General features: G+C 43.2%; 1 protein-coding gene across 1 annotated transcript in view; it reads right to left on the bottom strand.

The window, feature by feature from the left end:
- pola1 (polymerase (DNA directed), alpha 1) overlaps positions 1-25,192 on the bottom strand; it is a 373,540-nt gene that overhangs the window by 181,541 nt on the left and 166,807 nt on the right. The window contains exons 27-32 of the mRNA XM_038802241.1: positions 19,725-19,757; positions 16,389-16,481; positions 13,668-13,873; positions 12,824-12,956; positions 1,835-1,966; positions 1,065-1,239 (exon numbers count right to left, since the gene is read on the bottom strand). Coding sequence (XP_038658169.1) covers positions 1,065-1,239; positions 1,835-1,966; positions 12,824-12,956; positions 13,668-13,873; positions 16,389-16,481; positions 19,725-19,757 — 772 coding nt within the window. The remainder of the gene's footprint in view (positions 1-1,064; positions 1,240-1,834; positions 1,967-12,823; positions 12,957-13,667; positions 13,874-16,388; positions 16,482-19,724; positions 19,758-25,192) is intronic.

The following is a 25,192-nucleotide window of genomic DNA, read 5'->3' as shown; positions in this document are numbered from 1 at the left end:
TGCCTCCAGTTACCATTTGACTTCCGACAGCATTGAGTGATCCTGCCACCCTCCAAAATTTACACACAAAAAAAATGTAGCAGCTAGCGAGTAATCCTCAGGAATACAAATGAACACTGATGGCTTTCACACTTCCTTCCCCTACCACACACAAACCAATTGTCACACCCCTAACCAAGCCCCTCTGCTCAAATCAGCGAGTTTGGCAAAGATCAGGAACCAAACCGGGGTCTTTACTTGTCCGAGTAGTACCAGCTGTGCATTTAGCAGCAGGTTTCCCCCCCCCCCCCCCCCCCCCCTCCGCCCAATTTTGGATCAATTCTCCTTCTTTCCACGATGACACTGACCTTTAGATTCCCAAAGGCTGCTGATTACAGACTGTTACTCAAGTGATCACTTGTAACAAACCAACACTGGCGGCATCACAGAGGCAAGTGGCACCACAGCCATCTTTAGCCAAGATCAAATGCAATTCTAACAGATCTGGATAGTGACTGGTAAAGGAAACCCTGGCCATTTCTCCCTTTCCTTACTCAGGGAGAATGATGATTGCATTACTCTGAACAATGCCTTGGCTGACATTAGCTAGAAACTGGAATATAACCATAGAATCTTAGAGCACAGGCAGAGCCATACTGTCCATCATTCCTGGGCTGACTCTTTGAAAGAGCGATCCACTCCTGTGCTCTTTCCCAAAACCCTGTTAAATTACATGTTCATATCCAATTCCCCTTTGAATGTTACAATTGAATCTGCTTTTATAATCCTTTCAGGCAGTGCATTCCAGAACACAACAACTGACTGACTAAAAAAATCTCATCTTATCTTGATTCTGGTTCTTTCGCTAATTGTATTAAATCCATATCCGCTCAATTCTTTGCTTGGCTTGGCTACTCAATGTATCAACTCGCGAAACCACCTTGGGAAAGCTCAACAGTCTCCTGACTGGAAATTAAAATATTGGCTGAATTAAACCAACACCAATCAACTTGCAAGTCATTAAAATAGTCAAGATTAGATATGGCACCTTACAATTGAAAAAACAATAGCAGTAATTTCCTTACCCAACAAGGTAGCAATCAGTGCAGAGTCTATCCCATCGATGGGTTCACAGATTCGAGCCACGACAGGGTGCACTTGCTGGGCGAGGTAGTACTGTGTGTCGATAGTCAAGGTCTCCTGTTTTTGCAGCTGCTCTGGTGCATAGGCTCGCTGGCTGGCACTCAGGTTTGAGCCGTCCTACAGAAACACACGGTTTTATCTTTGCCCTGAAATGTTAACTTGCTAATATTATCAGCCTAAAAGATGAGAGGTTAATTAGAGCCTGGAAGTCTAAGAGGATACATTCATAAATATTCAATGAATCGTACATTTGTTAAAAGTCACAACTTGTGCTAAAACTTACGCACAAAGTCTTCAAAGAAGGATACACACCAATTTGCATTTTAAGGTTAACTTTGTTTTCACATTATGTACAGTTCTGTGGATGCAAGTTGTCCTTCTCTTGCAATCTAAACATGCCTTACATGACAGATTGAATTCAGCAAATTAATTAGCTTTATCAACATTCTTAAGGTCAATTATTAAATATTTGTTTGATGTATTGCAACATAGACTAATGCTTCCTGGACTCCACCTCAGCTCCCAAGGATCAATGTGGGGAATTTTCTTATGCATAAATCCTCCGGAGAGGGAGATAAATTTAGCCAGAGGCCAGTTGCTCAACATTGGAACTTCAACCCGATAGATCTTTCAAAATTCAAACTGCAAGTCAATTGGCAGCCTGTCCATTCTGAAAAATGATGTATGTCATCTTTTTCCCATCAGTTCTTACTTGACAAATGATGTAGGAGATTGTGTCCCCGGCTTTCATTTTCCGTCCACCTTGTGAATTTATCCACATGGCAACATGGACATGAGGCAAGCTTTTTTTATCTGGGTAATCTTGGGGATCCTTTGTCAAAGCCTACAACAAGCACAAGCAAAATTAATGACTTTAGATTATTCTATCAATAATATGGGGGGGGAAAGTGTAACCATAGAAAATAAATTACAAGTTTAAAAACTCACCATTTATACTTTGTTACCAATTCTCTCATCTGATATTATATTATCAGTTTATCACAGCCCGAGACAAGACCAACGAGGCCTTCGCGTACTACTACCGGGGGCTGTACACCTCAGAACTCCTCGAGGGGGGTTCGAAGGTGAAACAGTTCTTCAATGGACTGGATATACCAGCCATGGGGGAAGAAAGAACACAGGGACTGAAAGCACCACTAGTACTGGGGGAGGTCATGGAGATCACCAGCTCCATGCAATCGGGGAATGCACCGAGTCCGGACTGATTCCTAATGGACTTTTATAAAAACTTTGAGGTAGCACTGGCCCCCCCCAACCTGCGCAATGTTCAATGACTCACTATCTATGCCACCCACGCTGGTACAGGCCACGATATCACAGATTCCAAAAAAAGACAAAGACTCGGTGGGGTGCGGGTCATATAGACCCATCTCACTTCTTTTTTTTTTTAAATTTAGAGTACCCAATTCATTTTTTCCCAAATGAGGGGCAATTTAGCGTGGCCAATCCACCTAGCTGGCACATCTTTGGGTTGTGAGGGGCGAAACCCACACAAACACGGGGAGAATGTGCAAACTCCACACGGACAGTGACCCAGAGCCGGGATGGAGCCTGGGACCTCGGTGCTGAGAGGCAGCAGGGCTAACCCACTGCGCCACCGTGCTGCCCTCCATCTCACTACTAAACACTGAAGCCAAAGTCCTGGCAAAGGCCCTGGCGAGGCAACTGGAGAGTTGCGTGCCGGAGGCAGTTGTAGAAGATCAGATGGGCTTTGTGAAGGGCAGGCAACAACGAACATCAGACAGCTGCTGAACGTGATCAAAACCCCACCAGGGAGGAGACACCAGAAGTGATCATCTCCCTTGATGAAGAGAAAGCCTTCCTTTGCCCCTTGTGTTTGGGACAAAATTCACCTCATGGGTGAAACTACCATACAGCGCTCCCATGGTGAGCATATGGACGATCGCCACCAGCCCTGGGTACTTTCGGCTACACCGAGGCACGAGGCAGGGATGCCCCTTACCCCCACTGATATTCGTCCTGGCAATCCAGCCACTCGTCAAAGCCCTCAGATCAGCGAAGGATGGGCAGACATCCAGAGGGGAGACAATGAGCAGAGATGTTCATCTGGATACCCCGCCCCTCTACGTTTCAAGCTCCCTGACCAGCATGGGAGGAATAATGGATCTCCCAAGGGAGTTCTCGGCTCTGAGCACGAGCGACATATTCCTTGTGAACTCGATGTGTGTGTGTGTGTGTGTGTGTGTGTGTGTGTGTGTGTGTGTGTGTGTGTGTGGGTGGAGAAGAACCAGAGTTGGGAAAAACACCACTGAAGCTGGCCCAAACCAGATTCGGAGACCTGGGCATCCAAATAGCCACGACTGGACTGAGATCCACAAATCGAACTTGTTGAGCCTGATGCAGGTGGTAAAAAGGCACCTGCAGAAGTGGAACGCACTTTCGCTCTCCCTGGCCCGGGGGGGGAGGGGGGGGGGGGGGGGGGGGGGGGGGTACAGACGATCAAAATGAACGTACTGCCCCTGCAGAATGTTCTTCTTCCTGTACAGATCCATCCCCCGATGTTCATCCTCAAGGCTTCTTCTCAATCCTATACAAATTAATCATGACGTTTGTATGGGGAAAGAAAGAACTCCGCAAGAAGGATCCGCAAGAGCATCCTACAAAGAAGGAGAAACATGAGGGTGGGGGAGGGTGATAGCCCTTTGAAAGGCCCAGCTCTACCATTGGGCAGCCACCACAGAGAGAGTATGGAGTTGGGTCAAAGACGCAGAAGCAGAATGGGTTAAAATAGAGCAACACTCCTCCATGGGGACATGCCTGCAAGCACTGGCCACAGCCGCACTCCCATTCACACCAGCGGCAGTGGCCACACTAAGTTCGTGGAACTAACTCAGACAACATGACGGACTGGTAGCAATGTCCTCCATGGTAAACATCTCCATACAAGAACAATGAATTCACCCCGGCGACATCGGACGCCTCATTTAAAAGTTGGGGACGGAACGATGGGACCCTGATGGTGGGGGGCTGAAACATATAAGGCAGGACAGCGATCCTGGGGGATCTGAAGAACAGCTACAGCCTCCGAAAGGGAACACGTTGCGATACACACAACTAAGGAAATTCCTCCATAAGGAGACAGCAACGTTCCCCCAACAACCTGGGCACTCCCTACTGGACAGACTCCTAACTGCTGGCAAACTAGGGAGCGGTAACATGTACGGACTACTGGAGGAGATCAGGTCACCACTGGAGGAGACAAGGGACAAATGGGAGGAAGAACTAGGCAAGGAAATAGGGGAGGACTCTGGATCGAGGCACTGCACAGTGCAAGCCTCACCTCCCTCACCACAGGGCTGAGTCTAATGCAGTTGAAGGCAATGCACAGGACGCACTTGACCACAACAAGCATGAGCAGGTTCTTCCCGGAGGTGGAGGACAAATGCAAACGGTGCCAGGAAGCCTGACCAACCACGCCCACCATGGTCTGGTCATGCCCCAGACTTAGGTACCGGATCACCTTTTTCGAGACAATGTCCAAAGTTGCTGGGTGGAGCCGTGCCCCAAAACTGGCAGTTTGAGGTATCAGAACAGCCCGAACCCTTTACGAGGACAGTGACAGCAGCCCCAGCCTTAGCCTCCCTGATCGCCCACTGGATACTCCTGATGGGGAGATCAGTGGCCCCACCTAAAGCCGTGCATGGACTGGCTGTCTGACCTAGCCGAGTTCCTCAAATTGGAGAAATAAAATTCATCATCAGAGGATCAGAGGAGGGCTTCCACAATACATGGAAGCAATTCAACGACTTGTTTGCCTGTTTGTAACCAGCAACCAATAAGAGTGAGGGTTGGGGGGTAAGAGGGGGGATCAAAACAGACGAAGAATGAAACTGAGAGGGGACGGGGAGCAGGAGGGTGGGATCAAAGGAGGAGGGGAAGACACAACCCAGAACACGGGGGAAACAGAGTAGAGGGACCAAAATAACACTAAAGGGGAGGGGGGGGGGGGGGGGGGGGGGGGGGGGGGGGATGTCCAAAACACCAACAAGGACACACCTGGGTGACCATAAGCAAGTTCCTGGTATGTTTTAATACCAGGGAGCCACACAGAAATAGTGGAACAGGGCAGTCGTGTACCTGATCATTGGGGGCTAAAACAAACAGGCCCCAACATATACATATATTCTCCAGTTATTTATAGCCGATTATGTTAATTCTCAGTTTGAGTTATCTCTTGTTCCTGTTCCTTGTATGTTGCATGTTTAAACACTGATCTAATAATGTTGAAAGTTGAATGTCAAAAAAACCCAATAAAATCATTTTATACTCGTTTGTCACTTTCTGCTTCGAACAATACCTACACAGGTAACGTTGAGTTAGGCTGCCAGCTCTACATTACTGAATCACGGAAGAAGAGTTCGCCACATTCATGTTCCACATTCATCTTTGTCATTGGCATTTGAACCCTAAATAAATTAAAATTAGCCAAAAGCTGAAGGGACTGTCCTTTCCTCACTAATATGGCATGGCAGCACATTGGTTAGCATTGTTGCTTCATAGCACCAGGGACCTGGGTTTGTGCCCCAGCTTGGGTCACTGCCTGTGCAGAGTCTGCACCTTCTCCTGGTGTCTGTGCGGGTTTCATCCAGGTGCTCCGGTTTCCTCCCACAAGTCACGAAAGACGTGCTGTTAGGTGAATTGGACATTCTAAATTCTCCCTCAGTGCACTGGAACAGGCAACGAGTGTGGCGACTAGGGGCTTTTCACAGTAATTTCATTGCAGTGTTAATGTAAACCTACTTGTGACATTAATAAAGATTATTATATTAAGCAGTTGAAAAAGTACATTTAGAAACTGCCCACTATGAGCTGTATGGGAACGTTTAAAAAAAAAAGAGCTTCACATTACGTAGCTCTGTTGCAGTTGACGGGAATCAACGTGAAAGCCTCATAATAAAAATAAAAAATCAACTTGAACCACTTCCCAGAATTCAGTTTGCTTTTGTTTTGTGACTTGGATCTCCAACTATATATATATAGCATCAATGTTGTAGCCATCTGGGATGCCCACTTCCAGAATACAAAATGGACGATCGCAAAGAAACTGTGGACAATATTAGGAAAACAAGCAGGCACAGAGTCTGCATGCATATTGGAGACAGCTCCCAGACGGAATTGAAACTATAGGTCGATTAGCATATTGATGGCCCATCTCTGGGAACAAAGGAAAGACACTCAAGCAACCGATACTATTCCAGACATCCCGTGCCAGTTCCCCAAACCGAAAGCACAAACAAAGCCAGGCCAACAGCCACCCAAGACACGCCCAGCCATCATGGCACCCACCCCTTTATTGGTCAAGATCGATAACAGTGATTGAGAAGCGGCCCAATTAATTCGGACCAAGTTTAAGGCCTGCCTAAAAGCGTGCTAAGCCCCTCCAGGTATAAGAAGGAACCCTCACGAGAGATTCGCTCTCTTGGAATTGGCTCTCAAAGTGGAGAGACCCTTCCATCAGCTGCACCAGAAGCAAGTAAGTTCAAGGTCAACGCTCGCTACGAGACGGATGACCTTAGCTGTTCTTCTGTACCTCTTCGAACCCAACAACCTCAGATCTGAACAATGGCCATTGTTCCTCTGACTGAGTGGGCACCCAAAGTTAAGTATAGGCGTTAGCGTTCGAGATAGTTTAGTTTGCAGTACTTTGTGCATGAGTAGATCTTACTGTGTGTGTAAATAAATAGTATTGACTTTGAACTAACTAACTGGTGTATTGGCTCTTTGATCAGTATTCGGGTTTGAACCTTGTGGTGGTATCGAGAGATACCTGGCGCCTCTGAAAGTAAACATAATTAGGATTAAGGAAGGCGACCATATTGACTGCCATATTTATAACCAAATAAATATAGCAACAATGTAAACAATTCCCACCCACTGATCGACAGAGGTTCGAGCAACAGCTCGTCTTCCCAACACTTCAGCAATGAAGTCTCTCAGGGATTTATCCACGGACACATTCGCTTCATTATCTCGATATTGCTGCTTCAGCAACTCCTGTGTGGTCTCTCATACATACCCCTCCACTGCTTGCATTTAAATCTCTAAATCCTCATCTCTGTAGCCTCCTCTGGCCCAACCAGAAATTATCCACCCAATCCAAACTCTCTGCTACACCAATCCTGGCCTTGATCCTTCCCCATTCCTTCAGCTCACTGATTAGCCATGCAGGCTTTTAGATTCTACACAAGAGCAATTGTGGATATCCTTTACGACATAGAAATTAGTTTGCAATGTACTTGTTGCCAAGTTACTTTTTCTAAAGATGGGAGCTGGAGTCAAAAGGATGGTGAGAAATAATACTGACAGGGTTAGTGGAAGGGTGCAATCAAAAAATCCTCGTGGGATCAAAAAGGACCACTGTACATCTATCAATGAAAACGCTCACTACAAACTTGCTTTTCATTTTTACACCTACAAAATTAAAATCGCCTGCGTGATATATCCATTTAAAGTGCTAATTTTAATCTATCTTTCTTCCAATCCCTGTACATGTCTGTTCCTTTTTTTTTTAAAGTTTGGGCTACATCACATGTACTGAAGGTCCCTGAAGAGCAACATCTGTGTGAAGTCACTGTCAGTAAGCTGTAAAACACTATCTTCAGGAGATTTTATACCAAAATCACAGCTGAAGCTATTTTATTAAAAACAAGCTGTATTTAACCTCCCTGCAGACACTATACAAGTGTTGCCCATCTCCCGATGAACTCTCCCCATCAGCTCAATAACTTAAAACCACAGCCTGTTAATCACACATTGCTACTGTGGACTTGTGCATCTGCTGACTTTCTGCAAAATAAAAGGTTAAAAGTGTTTTATTGGTTTAACCAAACTGCAAATTGTTTCCATCATACATTAGCGGCTACAATCACAGCTACATGCTGGCCTGGGACTACAATAGTTTATTTAAACACAGGTAAGAAAATTGAAAATATATAGGAAGGGAATTGACCATATTCTCTGTATTTGCTGCCTCAAATTTATTTTTCCAAAAACACCAATAGCTTTTCATGGAATTCCAATTAACTTAGGATTCCCTCTTAATGAAACAATCTGCTGACATGAGAATCACTTCTAACTTTCCCCACAAAGGATTACATCTCAATAAAATCCCAACTGCAGCTTGTCAGCAAAGCAAATATTGAAGTTTTGCCATTTGTTTTTGTTCAGCCGCTATGTGGGAAGGTCCTATTGACGAGCTTTATAAAAATGCAACTGATTTACTGTATGATTACTCTGCAAGTTAAAAGCATGGAACAGAGTATTGGTATTCTCAAACAGCTGTGACTCCTGTCAATCACACCAGCTCATTGTGCCCCTCTTAGAAAAGCCTTGTTCCTGTTAAAGCACTTCAGCGTGCTTTGCATTTCTTGCAGTATGATTGGAAAACCACTTTGTCAATAGCTGAAATCCCAACTGAAATGTGGACAGCGCAGTAAGAAATTACAAGTTTCAGTTCATATTTATGCTGAAGAATTTTTTTTATTCAAAGACTTTAAAAGTTTTATGGAAAAAATAGGCACTTATTCCCCATTTACAACATGATTATGATTCAAAATGTGCTTTACAATTATACCAATGGGATTATTTTTCATACTATTATTTCTTTGTGCATTTTACAATAGTGTATATTTTATGCACCTTAATTTGATACCTTTTTAAAAAATTCATTTACGGCATGTGGGCATCGCTGGTTAGGCCAGCATTTATTGCCCATCCCTAGTTGCCCTTCAGAAGGTGGTGGTGAGCTGCCTTCTTGAACCGCTGTCATCTCTGAGGTGTAGGTACACCTGTGCTGCTAGGGAGGGAGTTCCAGGATATGTCTCCAGTGACAGTGAAGGAACGGTGATATGTTTCCAAGTAGGAGTGGTGCGTGACTTGGAGGGGAACCTCCAGGTGGTGGGGTTCCCAGGTATCTGTTGCTCTTGTCCTTCGAGATGGTCACGGTCGTGGGTTTGGACGGTGCTGTCGAAGGAACCTTGGCGAGTTACTGCAATGCATCTTATAGATGGTACACGTGGCTGCCACTGTTAGTAGGTGGTGGAGGGTTTGAATGTTTGTGGAGGGGGAAGCAATCAAGCGGGTTGCTTGGTCCTGGATGGTGTTGAGCTTTTTGATTGTTGTTGGAGCTGCACTCATGCAGGCAAGTGGAGTATTCCATTACACTGGTGACTTGTGCCTTTTAGATGTTGGACGGGCTTTGGGGGAGGAGGTCAGCAGGTGAGTGACTCATCATAGGATTCCGCCTTTGACCTGCCCTGGTAGCCACAGTATTTATATGGCTAGTCCAGTTCAGCTTCTGATCAATGGCAACCCCAAGGATGTTGATTGTGGGGGATTCTGCAATGGTAATACCATTGAATGTCAAGGGGCAATGGTTAGATCCTTTCTTGCCATTGCCTGGCACTTGTGGCGTGATTGTAACTTGCCACGTGTCAGCCCAAGCCTGGATATTGCCTGGGTCTTGCTGCATTTGGACATCGACTGCTTCATTATCTGAGAGTTGCAAATGGTGCTGAAAATTGTGCAGTCACCTGCAAACATCTCCACTTCTGACCATATGATGGAAGGGAGGTCTTTGATGAAGCAGCTGAAGATGGTTGGGCCTAGGACACTACCCTGAGGAACACCTGCAGTGATGTCCTGCAGCTGAGATGATTGACCTCCAACCACCACAACCATCTTCCTTTGTGCCAGGTATGAATGACTCCAACTAGTGGAGAAATTTCCTCCGAATCAATTGACTCCAGTTTAGCTAGGGCTCCTTGATGCCATACTCAGTCAAATGCTGCCTTGATGTCAAGGGCAGTCACTCTCACCTCACCGCTGGAGTTCAGCTCTTTTGTCCATGTTTGAACCAAGGCTGTAATGAGGTCAGGAGCTGAGTGACCCAAGCGGAACCAAACTGAGCATCCGTGAGCAGATTACTGCTGAGCAAGTGCTGCTTAATAGCACTGTTGATTACTCCTTCCATCATTTTACTGATGATGGAGAGTAGACAGATAGGGCGGTAATTAGCTGGGTTGCATTTGTCCTGTTTCTTGTGTACAGGACACACCTGGGCAATTTTCCACATTGCCGGTAGATGCCAGTGTTGTAGCTGGACTGGAATAGCTTGGCTAGGAATGTGGCACGTTCTGGAGCACAAGTCTTCAGTACTATTGCCAGAATATTGTCAGGACCCATACCCTTTGCAGTTTCCAGTGCTTTCAGCCGTTTCTTGAGATCATGTGGAGTGAATCGTATTGGCTGAAGACTGACAACTGTCATGCTGAGGACCTCTGGAATTGACCATGATGTATTATCCACTTGGCACTTCTGGCTGAAGATTGTTGCGAATGCCTCAGCCTTGTCTTTTGCACACAAATGATAGCTCTTCCATCATTGAGGATGGAGATATTTGTGGAGCCTCCTCCTCCAGTGAGTTGTTTAATTGTCCACCACCATACTGCTGGATGTGGCAGGACTACAAAGCTTAGATCTGGTGTGTTTGTTGAAAAATGGTTGCCTAGATTGTGAAAAATTAAACATTTCATTGTCCACATATTTTCTAAATAGTTATCTGATGAATCATAGAATTCTTACAGTGCAGGAGGCCAATCGACCCACCGAGTCTGCATCGAGCTTCTGAAAAAGCACCCGACCAAGGCCCATTTCCCTCGCCCTATCCCCGTAACCCCACCTAACCTGCACATCTTTTGGACCCGAAGGGGCAATTGAGCATGGTCAATTCACCTAACCAGCTCATCTTTGTGACTGTGGGAGGAAACCAATGTACCCGGAAGAAACCCACGCAGACACAGGGAGAAAGTGCAATCTAGAGTCACCAAAGGCCGGAACTGAACCCGGGTTCCTAAGCGTTGTGAGACTGCAGTGCTAACCACTGTGCCATCATGCTGCATTGAGGAATTTTAAAATTGAAATGGAATAATTATTTTTACTGAAGATAACATCATGCCATTTTATGTCTTGTAGTAAACAGGAATCCAGAGCGTACGGTCCTACACAACATTGAGGCACTTGAATTTCCTGGGAACTTTATAAATGAAGGCTAGGTTTTCACAATATTTGGAGATGGCAGACTGCTCCCAACTCCAAACTAAATAGGGTTTAAAAATGTTCGGCTGTATGCAAAGTGTTCAGAGTATGCACCAACATGCACACACTGAACTTCACCCTGGCTCAGAGTTTGATATGGGACTATTTTATAATAATTCCCCCTCATTGCAAAAAAAAGGCCACTTATAGCATTGTACACTTAATACTTTATCAAATTAAATAAATCAACATCCAGTTCCAGCACTTCTCATTCAGAGAAATTCCTTTACTAATCCTTCAACATCAATATTATGGCTATTAACACATGCTGCAAACAACTAAATATCTGTCAATCACTGTAACATCACACCCTGTAAACCAGGCATTTTAATCTTGATGCTCTTTAATGTAACGTAGTTGGGTCACATTGCAGCATACGTGGATTTTGAGCAGTGTACAATGCCCAGGAAGGGAGAGCCGAGAACATTCATTACTTAAATGAGACACAAGCTGGAAGAATAACGTATTACAGAAAGTAACAGAAAAAAGTAAAGGAAAAACAGAGTGGAGGAGGGGTTTTTTTTTTTTTTAAATTTAGATTACCCAATAATTTTTTCCAATTAAGGGGCAATTTAGCGTGGCCAATCCACCTACTCTGCACATTTTTGGGTTGTGGGGGCAAAACCCACGCAGACACGGGGAGAATGTGCAAACTCCACACAGACAGTGACCCAGAGCCGGGATCGAACCTGGGACCTCAGCGCCGTGAGGCGGTTGTGCTAACCACTAGGCCACCGCGCTGCCCTCTGGAGGAGGGGTTTTGAAGATGGCTGCAGATTTAAGAACTTTGAAGAACAAAGCAAAATTGAAGAAGAACGGTGACTCCTCATTGAGAGTTTCTCCAGGAACCACAAAATAAAGCAGGAATTTCAAGTTCAAGAGGGTTTTCTATTGCCACATCATGCTATCGGTAGCAGTTTCCACTCTTAAATGAAAACATACTGAACATAAAATATTGAAAGCATTGGGACAATGTCTCTTTAATTTCCACAATGTGGAATTTCCACATCAGAGCACTGAATGGGAATACAAAGTCGCTACATCCATGCCATACATTTCAACTCTTCTTCGTCATCAGGATGTGGAGAAAAATAGACGCTCCAACCTTTGCTCGACATTGTTCTTGATTTACAACCAAGTACACAGAAAATCCTTTCTCCATCCAAAGTGTGCCCAATTGCAACAGACAACCAACAGAAACATTGGGGCATTGTTGGATGTATATTTTACACTTCTCCAAGTGACTTTTCATAATTGCGGCCTCGAGTGCAACAGGGCTGTGTGACTCCTGAAGCTCACCAGAAATATTCACTAGGCTTTGCATTTCCAGTTTCCTCATCATCGGGAACCAATTTTGACTGCAGCAGAGGCAGCAAGAGACACTTTAATAAGGATAATAGCACCTCAAAACCTGCATGTAACTTGTAGTATCACATCTCCAGACAAACTAGAAATTAAGCTATAATCACACGGTCGGATTCTAATGACTCACTTATCCAGAAAAGTTGCATAATGTTTTTACAAACCAAATTCATAAAATACAAAACCACCCAAGGTACTCTACCTTGTTAATTTCAAACTGGCTCTGAGGCACACTGCCATTCACAACACTCTGCTGGATCTCCGTTAGTTTATTTTGGATATTCTCCACTATTGTGTCCCGAGGTTGATCAGACAGAATCTGACTAATAACATAGCTACAAACAAAAGGAAATAAATTGTAAGTTAAACACAGGCATTTCACATTGCAAACCATACTTAAAGAGGTCGAGCCTTCCGGGAAAAGCTTATTTTCTCAGTGATAGATGATGAATAATCTTGCCGTTCGACATACCAAAGAGTTGCAAGGTTTTTGTCTCAGCGGATTACTTTGAGCTGCTTTGGACGGAAAGAAGAAAATCTTGCATTTATATAGCACCTTGCACAACTTCAGACTGTCCCAAAGTGTTTTACAGCCAATGAAATACTTTTGAAATGTATAAAAGAAACAAGACACCCATGTTTCGCACATAGCAAGCTTCCATGAGCAGCCATGTGATCATGGCAAAATAATTAGGTTGTGGGATGGCGATCGATGGATGAATATTGGTTAGGGTACGAGGGATAACTCCACCATTCTAGTATCAGGGGATCATTTACGTCCACCAGAGAGATTAGATGGGGCCTCGGTTTAATGCCTCATCCAAGTATAACACATCCAACAGTGCGGTATTCCCTCAGTAGTCTGGAGTGTGACCCAAATGGTGAGAGCGCTACCCACTGAGCCACATCTGACAACTCATATATACTTGGCAAACAGAGCCAAATTAATACTCATGCGCATTTGTTGGAGTTTGATTTATACACAGGTAATAGGAGACATATTTTAACAGTACAGAAAAAGCGCTTAATTTAAATCAGGTACTTACTTTCCAATTTCCTTTGCTAGGCCACACCAATCTCGCCTAACAATATCCAGTCCCTTTAATTCCTGTTTGGTGACATAGCGTCCATCTGCAATTGGTTCTATGACGAGGGCAGCATATTTCTTCTTCTTCAGCAGCAGCAGCGACTTAAACACACCATCGATGTCTAGCTCTAGAAGTTTGTACTGCTTGTTTACTTCACTCTTGACCTGCAAAATCAGGGGCAGATCAGCAAGTTTTCACTTGATCTGCTTCACTAAAACGCTGAACTGCAGAATTAATATGGTACAAGTCTATTTTAGTTACTCTCAGTGGTGATTCTCACACCAATGAAAATTCCAAGGGAATAATCACTGCCTCCAACCTACAACAGAATTTGACAGCATTTTAATCCCAATTCAAACAAATCTAAAAACTGTATCACACCAGACGAGATGTGCATCCCCATTCTGTCACAAGCAGCTTACGATGTTCGAAATTTAGTGCAGAATGTCAAAACACAGGTAACTAGTATCGTCTTGCTTTCAGAGCAAAGTGGTTCTCTGATTCACTTGGTTTTAATATTCCCATAAATTGGAGAACTAAAGAGTATTTAATTTGACAATATTGCAATTCCCCCCCCCCCCCCCCCCCCCCCCCCCCCCCCCCTCTATTGATCCAACTCTTAGTGGGATCCCATGCCAAAAGTATTAACAGCCATTTAGCAGCTCACCGGTTTGTCAGGTGTGGCCCTGAACAATGCGTGTAAGGCAGTCTTTGAAAAACACCACAGCCGGGTCAATGGTCAAATGTCTAGAAATTCAGCCGTTCTGTTCACAATACTCACGGCTGTGAATCCTCTTCGCTCAGAGTCTCAGGATGTACTTCACTCTCGTAAACTACTGCTATGGCACAGATAAGCTATTCAGAAAAAAAAGATAGGAAGGAGACCAGAGTGCTCCTAGGCAGGGGACCTATTTTCTTCCCGCTCACTATAAATGCGAAGAAAGGCCAGAAGTTTTTTGTTCTATGCTGGGATGCCATTTCATGTTCAGTGTGTTCGCAATTGCCAGGCTGTAGCAATTTGTGACTTTGAACAGAATCCCACAATGCTGATTCCAGGCTTAATCACAATTTGCAAACATGGTTAAAAGCTGCAGATTTTCCAACTTGGTTGGAAAGCACCTGCTTACCACACAAGTGAGATTTTTGACTACACAAGATGGAAGGGAGGCAGATGTCTTATAAACACTGCAATTAAGTCAGGTAAAAAAAAAAAATCAGCAAGTTCTATTTGTATGACGCATTTAACGGAATGAAATGTCCCAATGCACTTCATTGGGACACTATAAAATCAGAAAAATTAAAATCAGCATTATGCAAAGATTATAGATATTTAAGAGCTCCTCATAGGCCCACTCTCACAGAAGTTCCCAACTTAGGACGACATGGAGGCACAGCTGTTAGAACTGCTGCCTCACTGTGCATGGGATCCAGGTTCGATTCAGATCTAGCGGCTGTGTGGAGTTTTCCCATTCTTCCCGTGACTGCGTCCGTTTCCTCCAAGTGCTCCGGTTTTCTCCCACAGTGCAAGGATGTGCAGGTTAGGTGGATTGGTCATGCTAAATTGGCCCTTAGTGTCCAAAGGTTAGGTGGGATTTCGGATTTGAGGGAGAATGGGCCACGGGACAGTGCTCTTTCAGAGGGTCGATGCAGACTCGATGGGACAAATGGCCTCCTTCTGCACAGCACAGACTATTATTCTAAATTGAAATGATTTTGAAAACCAAAAGTTGAGTTTGTAATTTTATCTCTCAATAAATATGATCAAAATATCATACAAACATGAATGATTCCCAGAGAGTTGGCTTTGTACTTTTTTTGTGTACTTCAGATTTTCAATATTGCAATTTCTCTTTTCATCTTTATTAGCTGATGGACAGTGAATAATGATATTTTAATTCTTCGAACAGAACAGCATTGCTGTGAGGAAGTGAGATTAAACAGCCACTTCCATTATAATCAATTTATGTCCTGACAGTGGAGGAGTTGAAAGGAAGATTCAACCAAGCAGAACCTAGTCATAAAGCAAGGAGCCAGGGCTCAGCCCACATTCCTAAACAATTAACAAACTGCTTTTACAATAGAGCAAGAGTAGCATCTGTAGCAATGCGCCTCTGTGGAATCGGCTGAACAGTAAATTCCTCCTGGGAAGAAAGGATTATAGTATCTAAAATTAACACAAGCTACCTGCCTGCAACCAAGAGTTTTGACGATGATTATAACAGTTACAGCTTAACCCTGGGCTGCACGGTGGCGCAGTTGTTAGCACTGCTGCTTCACAGCACAGAGGACCCAGGTTCGATCCCGACCCTGGGTCACTGTCCGTTTGAAGTTTGCACATTCTCCCCGTGTTTGCGTGGGTTGCACCCCAACAACCCAAAGATGTGCAAGGTAGGTGGATTAGTCACGCTAAATGACCCCTTCAATGGGGAAGAAAAAGAATTGGGTACTCTAAATTTATTTTTAAAAACAGTTAGTTTAATTCAAGCATTTGCAAATCTAAGTAAAATAAATCAGGTTGCATTTAAATGCAAAAATCAATTAAATCAAAGTGAATAACTCCCACGGTGGTCAAACCCTCACTAAACTAAATATAAGCAGCCTATTGGTAGAACAATAGTTTTGTTTTTGTTGGTCAGATTAGCCACATCAGTGCTTGAACTCTTCAATCTGTTACGTCACCTTGTTTCCTAGTTTGAAGACCTCCTCCAGGTTTGTGCTGTTGGTATTTATCATTATGGAATCCGTGTCTCCGTAAATAACTTCAAGGTTCATCTGAAGAAAAATTCAAGTGTAAAAACCAAGGAACTTTGCACACCAGCGACAGCATTGGAGAGTCAATTTATTGGCCTTTCTGGGAACATTATAGAGTCGTGCAAGCCACAAATTAGAGATTAAGTCAACTGTCTTTCAGACGAGATGTTAAATACAGCTCCATCTGCCAGTTCAGGTGGAATTAAAAGATCGCATTGCACTCTTGAAAGAGCAAGGGAAAACTGAATTTCTTGAGCAACATCATCAAAAACAGATTAACTCAATCTTTTCATTACCGTTTGTGAAATATTGCTGTGTGCAAATTAACTGCTGTGTTTTTCTACAAAACATCAATAACCATGCTGCAAAACAATTTATTGGCGGGAAATCACTCTGGGATGTCAACAATTACAACAACTCGTATTTATCCAGCATCTTGAAAGTAGTAAAACATCCCACGGCAACTCTCAGAAGCGACACCAAGCAAAATTTGATATCGAGCCACAAAGATGATATTAGGGTAAGTGACTTGGGAGTGTTGTAAAGGAGGAAAATGGAGTAGAGAATTGGGAAGGTTTAGGGAGAAAAGCAGAAGGCACAGCAACCAACGCTAGAGCGTTTAAAATTGTGGAAATCCAGAAGGTCAGAACACAGATGTCTCAGAGGAGATTCCAGAGATCGAGAAGGGTGGGGTCATGGAAGGATTAAAAAAAACAAGGATGAGAATTTTAAATCAAAGCATTGCTAATCTGGGAGACAATGTAGGTAGGTGAGCAATCCCAGAAGTGATGCATAAAGAAGATGTTTTTTAAAATAAATTTAGAGTACCCAATTATTTTTTTTTCCAATTAAGAGGCAATTTAGCATGGCCAATCCACCTAACCTGCACATTTTTGGGTTGTGGGGGTGAAACCCACACAGACACGAGGAGAATGTGCAAACTCCACATGGACAGTGACCCAGGGCCGGGATTCGAACCCGGGTCCTCAGCGCCGTAGTCCCAGTGCTGACCACTGTGCCATGTGCCGCCCAACCTTTTTTTCTTAATTCTTTCATTCGGATATGGGTGTCATTGAAGAGGCCAGCATTTGCTGCCCACCCCGAATTGTCCTCGCAATGAGTGGCTTGCTCAGCCATTGCAGAAGGGAGTTACGATTCAACTACTTTACCAGTTTAACTCAGTTGGCTGGACAGCTGGTTCGTGATGCAGTCCGCCCTCTCAACCTTGCGCCTCACCTGAGGTGTGGTGATCCTCAGGTTAAATCACCACAAGTCAGCTCCCCATCTCAAAGGGGAAAGCAGCCTTTGGTCATCTGGGACTATGGTGACTTTACATGTGAAGTCACGTAACATGGCCATAGAAATTGTATTATTGCACACTTGATAACATTCATGAATCCCAGGAGTTTATCTTATCCATCGGACAGCATGAAAATGTTCAGGTTACGCTTGGTATCTTACTGTCAGGGATTCTACACTACAGATCCCCAGTGAGTTACATAAAAAGAGAAACATGTTGTCCACTATGAGGATTTGTTACCCATCTCCCACAGGACCAACCACAATCAATCCAGTCATTCCTACAGACTTAGGAAGAGCAGAATTGAGTTTTGGACCCCCCCGCACTTCTAAATCAAGACTTGCTTCTATTTCACGACAGCCAAGTCTGTCAATTGGAACCCTCAGTGGTGGCTTATCAGATTGTCCAACGATATTAAGGAATCCCTGTCAGGGAAGATTTAGTGATGTTGATAGAAGATTAATAAACGGGAAAACAAAAGATGAGAGGAAATGCTAAATATTGACAGGTCCGTCACGGTTCCGCCCTTTTATGACAATTTATATCACAGACAACTATTCCTTTCCCTCTTAACAACAAGGACCTGCACAAGCGATTCGATTCCTTCATAATTTTTCATCTTTTCATTTTGAGATGGAATAAGCCAAGCATCTTTCGTCCAAATCAAGCAAGTTTATCCCAGGGATCGTTTTTAATCCAACTGCATGTTCATTTTGGCTCAACAAGACCTTTAATAACCTCCATCCTTAATTGTGAGCTTTCTTTACAATTTCGTAACACAGTTGTCATTCCCAAAGAAGCGCGTGTGGCAAATCTTCTCTTTCAAGGACTATTGTGCAACAAATTTCAGTCCCCATATACATCCCTCATGCTCATTCACACACACACAGATCTAATGCAATTTTCCCTTGTCCTTTGAAGAGTTCAATGCGGTATTTTACATCCACCCCAACTGGGAGATGGAGCTGTATTTAACATCTCATCTGGAAGACGGTTGATTTGATCCGTCTTTGTGGTTTGCACAACTCTATAATGTACTCAGAAATACACACACACGCGCAAGAGTGCACTGTTGTTTAGATAATGTGCGTGGAATTTTTAATACAATTAAGTTGCTTTGTATGGTCTTCAATAGGAGACCATAACACGCACTAAAGTCATTTTAACGCCAATTAAATCATGTACCACCTTTTGCTTCTCCAAATAGGTGACATGTCAATTTTACGAAACTCCCTTAAAATGGCGATTAAGTATCACATTCACTAGGTGATGTAACTCAAGTGCCGCTATTAGAATGGGAGAGGCAATCTGAGCAAGATTTAATTTTTGGTTACTCAAAATAAACCAAAAATTAAAACCGTTGCAAATCTGCTGCTAATGGCATACAAAAGAAAAGTGGTAAACACAGCATTAGCACAAAGCACTCAAAGGAGGCAGCTCCTGAGGGAGAAGTGCTTCTAGTTACAAGGTTCACATATGTGGGGAACAACACAATTTATCACATCCAACATATGAAAAACATTTCTTTAATTAACACAAATCACTTATTCCTGATTAAACTCTTGAATATAAATGAGTTTTGTTGCTATTAGGGAGCAGTTTCTGGAGTCGAAGGCTCCTGTTGCCTGTGTTGCTGAGCACCTTTTCATGCACCAACAACAGTACCTTCCAATCCCAGGACCTCTACCACCTAGGACCAGGGCAACAGATGCACGGGAACACTACCACCTCAGTCACTCACCATCCCGACTTAGAAACAGATTGCCGTTCTTTCACTGTTGCTGGATCAAAACCCTGGAACTCCCTCTCTAATGGCACAGTGGGTATACTTACACCGCATGGACTGCAGCATTTCAAGAAGACGGCTCACCACCACCTTGTCAAGGGCAATTTTGGATGGGCAGTAATTGCTGGCCTAGCCAGCGAAACCCACATCACATGAACAAATATATTGTAAAAATTACCTTCTGGACCATCTCCTTGGTGTGCATGAGAATCTTGAAATAAAAGAAAATTGCATTTAATCAACTTCCAAGTATTTGCGAGTCATAATGAGGTACACGTTCCCTCTATATACAAACATGGCAAGGTAAAGCTGGCAGTACAAGGACGCACTTTGCCTTCCTACCACGAGTGGAAAGCCACACGTTCACATCTGAAATGAACTGCATTACTGAAAGCAACATTTCTAAAAGTGGAGCCCAGTGAAATTAAAAGAACTCAATTAAATGTAGTTCCACAGCAGTAATTGCCTGTAAGGAACTGTTATTACATTTGCTAAATCATCAGCATTAGTTGAGTATAACAGTGTAACATAACATCCTTTCAGTCTGGACAGTGCAATACATCAACAGCTCATTTCCATGCTAGAGCTTTCAAGTTCTTATTCTCTTTTCAGCCAGATTCTGTCTTACAATTTCCATAAAGTAAACCATAAAACAGTTCCATAAAGCAAACCCATGACCAGTAGCTCAGTAGGTAAGTGACATGATACTGAGTAAAGCAGATAGGAAGAGCCATAGTTTAATCCATAGTCTGCACTGGGATAACCGATAACTGTGTAGCAATAACAACCCCAAAACTGACATCAGACAGACAGACTTGGTGAGGGGGCATGGAGAACGGGGGATAAAAATCAGGGCTCCTAAACAACAGGGTGTTACACATATTGCACATATAGAGTTAATAGGCACAAAAAAGGTTGGTAATGCTTTTTTTTTAAAATGAAAAACAAAGTTTGCAATCTCAGATTCTGGACTTATCTTATCCTTTTTCCCATCATAATTAAAATGGCAGTCTTGCATGGTGGGGCACAACTCACCTAAATGTCTCACTTTTTTAATAAATGGCTCTTCGAGCCCATTTTATGAAAAACCCATGAATACATGGCCATGAAGAGCACTGGCACAAGCGTGAGAGCCGAATATCTGCCCCACCTTCTTGCCCACAGGCGGTGCAATGCCTTGGATAAGGGTCGTTTCAACAGAATCTATTTTGGGATGGTGGGGTAGAGTTGGAAGAAGAAATAGATGGCACGAGCTATTGAGAAGGAAAGTACATAAACAGGATCTTATGATGTTAAGGACTTGCATGTGTTTTAGTTTAAAAAATCAGTGAGGTGTTCTTTTTTGCTTCAAGCTCCAATACATTAATGGAAGTAGTTTTTATCTCCAAAATGCGTTTTCTGATGGTTTGTTTTTCATGTGGCAGGTTTAACACGGAACTGCCCGTATTACCACACGTATACATTAACATACATTTTTCACCCTTTGAATGGCAGTGATGAGGAATAGATGTTAATAGGTACAGCAAAGAGGAAAAGGGATAAAAAGGTAGGTGAGGAATTAGATTGTTCAGTCTGACTCAATCAAAAACCATTTCCACAAATTGCCCTAAAAGCCAAGCAATGATTTGTTGAAAAAGGGCGATTTCAGACAGGCTTCTGGTCCAATGAATCAAACCAATATCAAAAACAGAAATCTATTCCACATGCAATCCAATAGAGCTCTGCAGCATAAATTCCCTCTTATTTCGAACAGAAACTCAGCCCCACAATGTAGAGGTCTTTTAAATACTCCCCAAAGACTTGGGCATAAAGTGAAAGGCCACTGACAAGAACGTTCAGAAAATGACGGGCAACCCATTAATATAGCACATCGTGACAGACAAATCACTTTAAAGTGTCAAAAGCGAGCAAGCAGGACAGAGGTTCTAATTTAATTCTCATTAATTGCAGAGCCCATGGTGCTTAGATTAAACAACAACACCTGCACGTTTCACCAGCACCTTTCAACACCTTGTGAATATGTTAATGTTGCTATACACGGCTTGAAAAAACGAAGAAAATCTTGTCACGGGAATAGAAACTGCCCCTGGATTTGTGAAAAACAAGTGTATTCAAAACAATATTTCCCCTTTAATGTCAAACACATCAGGGAAGAGTTTAATAGGCAAATCTATGCAGCAATTCAACACTTATTATAAAATGCCAAAGTCATTTCCCTTCAGACTAATTGACTGAGATGGAAGCATTATTGGACTATAACTGCTTAAAAGCAATAATGAACTCCTCAATCCAAGTGTTGTCTGATTAGGAAAGCCATAAATCAAGAGTCTTTTCTAAATAGATAATGTGGTTCGAGTGGAACTTGGGGGATTCCCAGCAATATATCTTTCAATTTCAAGTTTAAAACTGGTGCTGTATTTAGTCTTTGGTTTGTTAGCTATGCGTTTCTTAATTTGTTCCGAGCTCTGAAGAAGCCTTCCATGCATATTCGGAATAATTCAGTCTCACTGGTTCAAAATTACAACATTTAAACTGACAATGTGGATAAAAGCAGAAAACAAATAAAGCAAAACATACCGTCTCGCTTGCCTTTCCCAAACCATCTGTTACTTTACATAATACATTGAACACATCCTACTGTGTAATCTAATGGTTAAACTGCGATCTTGTGTTCATGCAATGAGAAAGTTGCACCCCTGCCACAGGGCACAGGTAAGGGAATGTGCAGTTTGCATTTAACACCAAGTGACATTTCAGAAAGAGGCACCTTTCATTACAGTCCAGATTCCAGAACAACATCAAAAACGTGGAATAAAGTGATTTTTTTACGAATTGCAGGTGTACAGCAAAAACAGGCCACACACATGACCTCAAGAACTCATAGGAAAACGGCAGATTACCGAAATTGACTAATAGAGGCAGAAAACTATGTTGGAACAATTACCTTCGGAAGCTATGAACAGTGGAAGCAAGTCGAAAGTTTAGTGCAACCTTATCCCCATTGACTCACAGGAATGGCAGAAATGTGAAGACAGATAGAGTGGGAATTAAACACTTTTATATGGCACTCCTAAATTTTGAATTCCTCTCCCCTCCCTCTGAGGTGCATGCTACATCAGCTCTGAATTAAATACTACAAATAGCTCGAATGCAGTACATTATCTTTCTGATGCACTAGAATAGACTGGCAAAGTAAATGTTCTTTGTTTGTCATATACCTCGTGTACAAGTCCATCACAACTTTCCAAGAACACTCCGCTCCAACTCAGCACACTGCCTCACTCAGAGTTCAGAGTAACACAGCAGGACAGGAATTGTAGCAGGAGTTCCTGAACTACCTGCATCGGTGCTGGATCAGAGTTCAATTTGCCCATTGAGATATCGTGGAACCTTCGGAAAAGTTCAACATTTTACTGAAATGACGGAAGTAAGATTGGAACAAACTGCAGAGTCAGCGTGCACCAGCCCAAGAAGCATCTGTGTGTGGAGCTGGCAGTGTGAGCCCCGAGAGCAGCAAGTTGAAAGTAAATCCCTCATAGGTTAACCTCTCAAAAATAGCATGGTTCTCTACAGGCTGCAAGAGCAGAAAGCTGCGTTAGTTCAAAATAAGCCCCTCAGGTAAAAGTCAACCCCTTAACATTTTGCCTAAAAAAATTAGATAAAATATCAGGATTTTACTTGTGTGTATATGGTACTGAGACAATGAATTAGGGAGCTTATTGTTGCATTTACCATCCTCTACCAGGTCACATCAATATACATTGTTCTTCCTCTGCATCCAATATTCTTTCTTTCCTTTTGATCTCCGCCCTCCTTTATTTGTCCCTCCCATGAAAAGCTACTATCACCGCTTGTGTTTGTTTACCACTTTTAGCTCAGGCCCTGGGATTGACACAGGAGAATCCAAGAAGATCTGTGGAATTACAGAAAACTAAAGTTGTTAAGGTTTAAAGACAGGAAATGGTGGGAATGGGGGTTAGAGGGAACAAGAGTTTATTCCGTAATCTGAGCATTGAAGAGCACAGACTTGAAGGTAGGTCTTAGAAGACCAAATCGACACCAGAACCCATCACAGCTTTGATCCAAGATGGACGTTGTGTTGTTCCTTGTGTCTTAATAAAGCTCGTAATCTTAAAGTTGAAGTGGAAGCTTTATTGTGAGTTTGTTCTCTCTTCAGTGCTTAACTTAATGTTATATCTGTGCTGCTAGTCTGTGTCTTGCTACCACCTCCTGTTCCTGTGAAGTGTCCTGACTTCCTGTTCGTGTGTATTTATATCTCTCCCGTGCTCCTTCTAGTGCTTGCTCAGTTGTATTGCAACTACACAGATATACAATCACCACAGACCTAACAGCTGAATTCCAAAGTGAGGTGAGAGTGACTGCCCGGAACATCAAGGCAACATGCATCTGAGTGTGGAATTAAGGAGCCAAGTAAAACTGAAATCAATGAGGATCAATAGAAAACTCCAGTGATTGGAGTCAAACCTGGCACAAAAGAAGATGGTTGCGGTTGTTAAAGACCAATCAACTCAGTCCCAGGACATCACTGCAGATTTTCTTACGGCAGTGGTTCAGGCATAACCAAAGAAGCACCGAGTTCTACCGCAGAGATTGGCCATTCGTAACATTATATCAGATCCTTGGTAAAGCTTTCCAATTAATCACCATTTTAGCAAATCTTTTCCATACCTTCTCCAAAGCCAAGACATCCTTTCTCAATTGTGGCACCCAGAACTGAACACATTATTACAGTTGATACCAAACCAGTTTTATCAGGGTTTACCAGAACTTGTGCTTGCTTTTATACTTTATTCCTCTATTAGTAAAACCGGTGGTCCTGTACACAGACTTTTCAACTCATTTTCAGCTGCTTTATCAAAGGCCTTCTCTTTGTTTCATTAATTCATCCATGGCATGTAGGCATTCCTGACAAGGTCAGTATTTTTCAATCCTTAATTGCCCTGCAGAAGGCAGTGATGAGCCATCTTCTTAAACTGCTGCAATCTTTATGAGGAAGCTACCCCCAAGGTGCTGTTTGATAGATTCTGGTGTTCACCAGATTTTGACCTAGCAATGACAAAGGATCAGAAATGTATTTCCAAGTCAGGATTGTGCATGAATGGGGGGCAAGTTGCAGGTGGTGGTGTGCCCATACGCCTTCTCTTGTCTTTCTAGGTGGTAGATGTTGCAGGTTTGAAAGCAGCTGTCAAAGAAGCCTGGCAAATTGCTCCAGAACATCTCATAGATGGATGTTGTCACTGTGCATCAGTGGTGGAAGGGGTGAACATTTAACATGAGTGGATAGTGTGCCAATCAACAGGCTGCTTTGTCCTTTTTATCACATGCTTCTGGAGTGTTGTTGGAGCTGCACTAATCGAATCACGTGGGGAATATTCCATCACATCCTGACTTATACCTTGTGATGGCAGAGGGGGTTTTGGGGAGTCAAAACATAAGTCACTCTCTACACCAGTGCTTTTCAAACCCCCCCCCCCCCACCCCCCCGCTATTTTTGACAATCGGCTAGCCTTCGGGACCCATGCTGGCTGATCTTCGCGACACACACATTTGTTTACCTTTAATGCGAAAGGAGGGCCTGCTTGGTCCTCACGATCTCACTCCGATCAGGTAAACAGGAGGAGAGCA

Source organism: Scyliorhinus canicula, chromosome 7 (assembly GCF_902713615.1).
Source record: "Scyliorhinus canicula chromosome 7, sScyCan1.1, whole genome shotgun sequence".
In the NCBI taxonomy this organism is placed as follows: Eukaryota; Metazoa; Chordata; class Chondrichthyes; order Carcharhiniformes; family Scyliorhinidae; genus Scyliorhinus; species Scyliorhinus canicula.
Note: the sequence above shows the minus strand (reverse complement) of the source record. Positions and strands in the feature narration are given on the sequence as shown.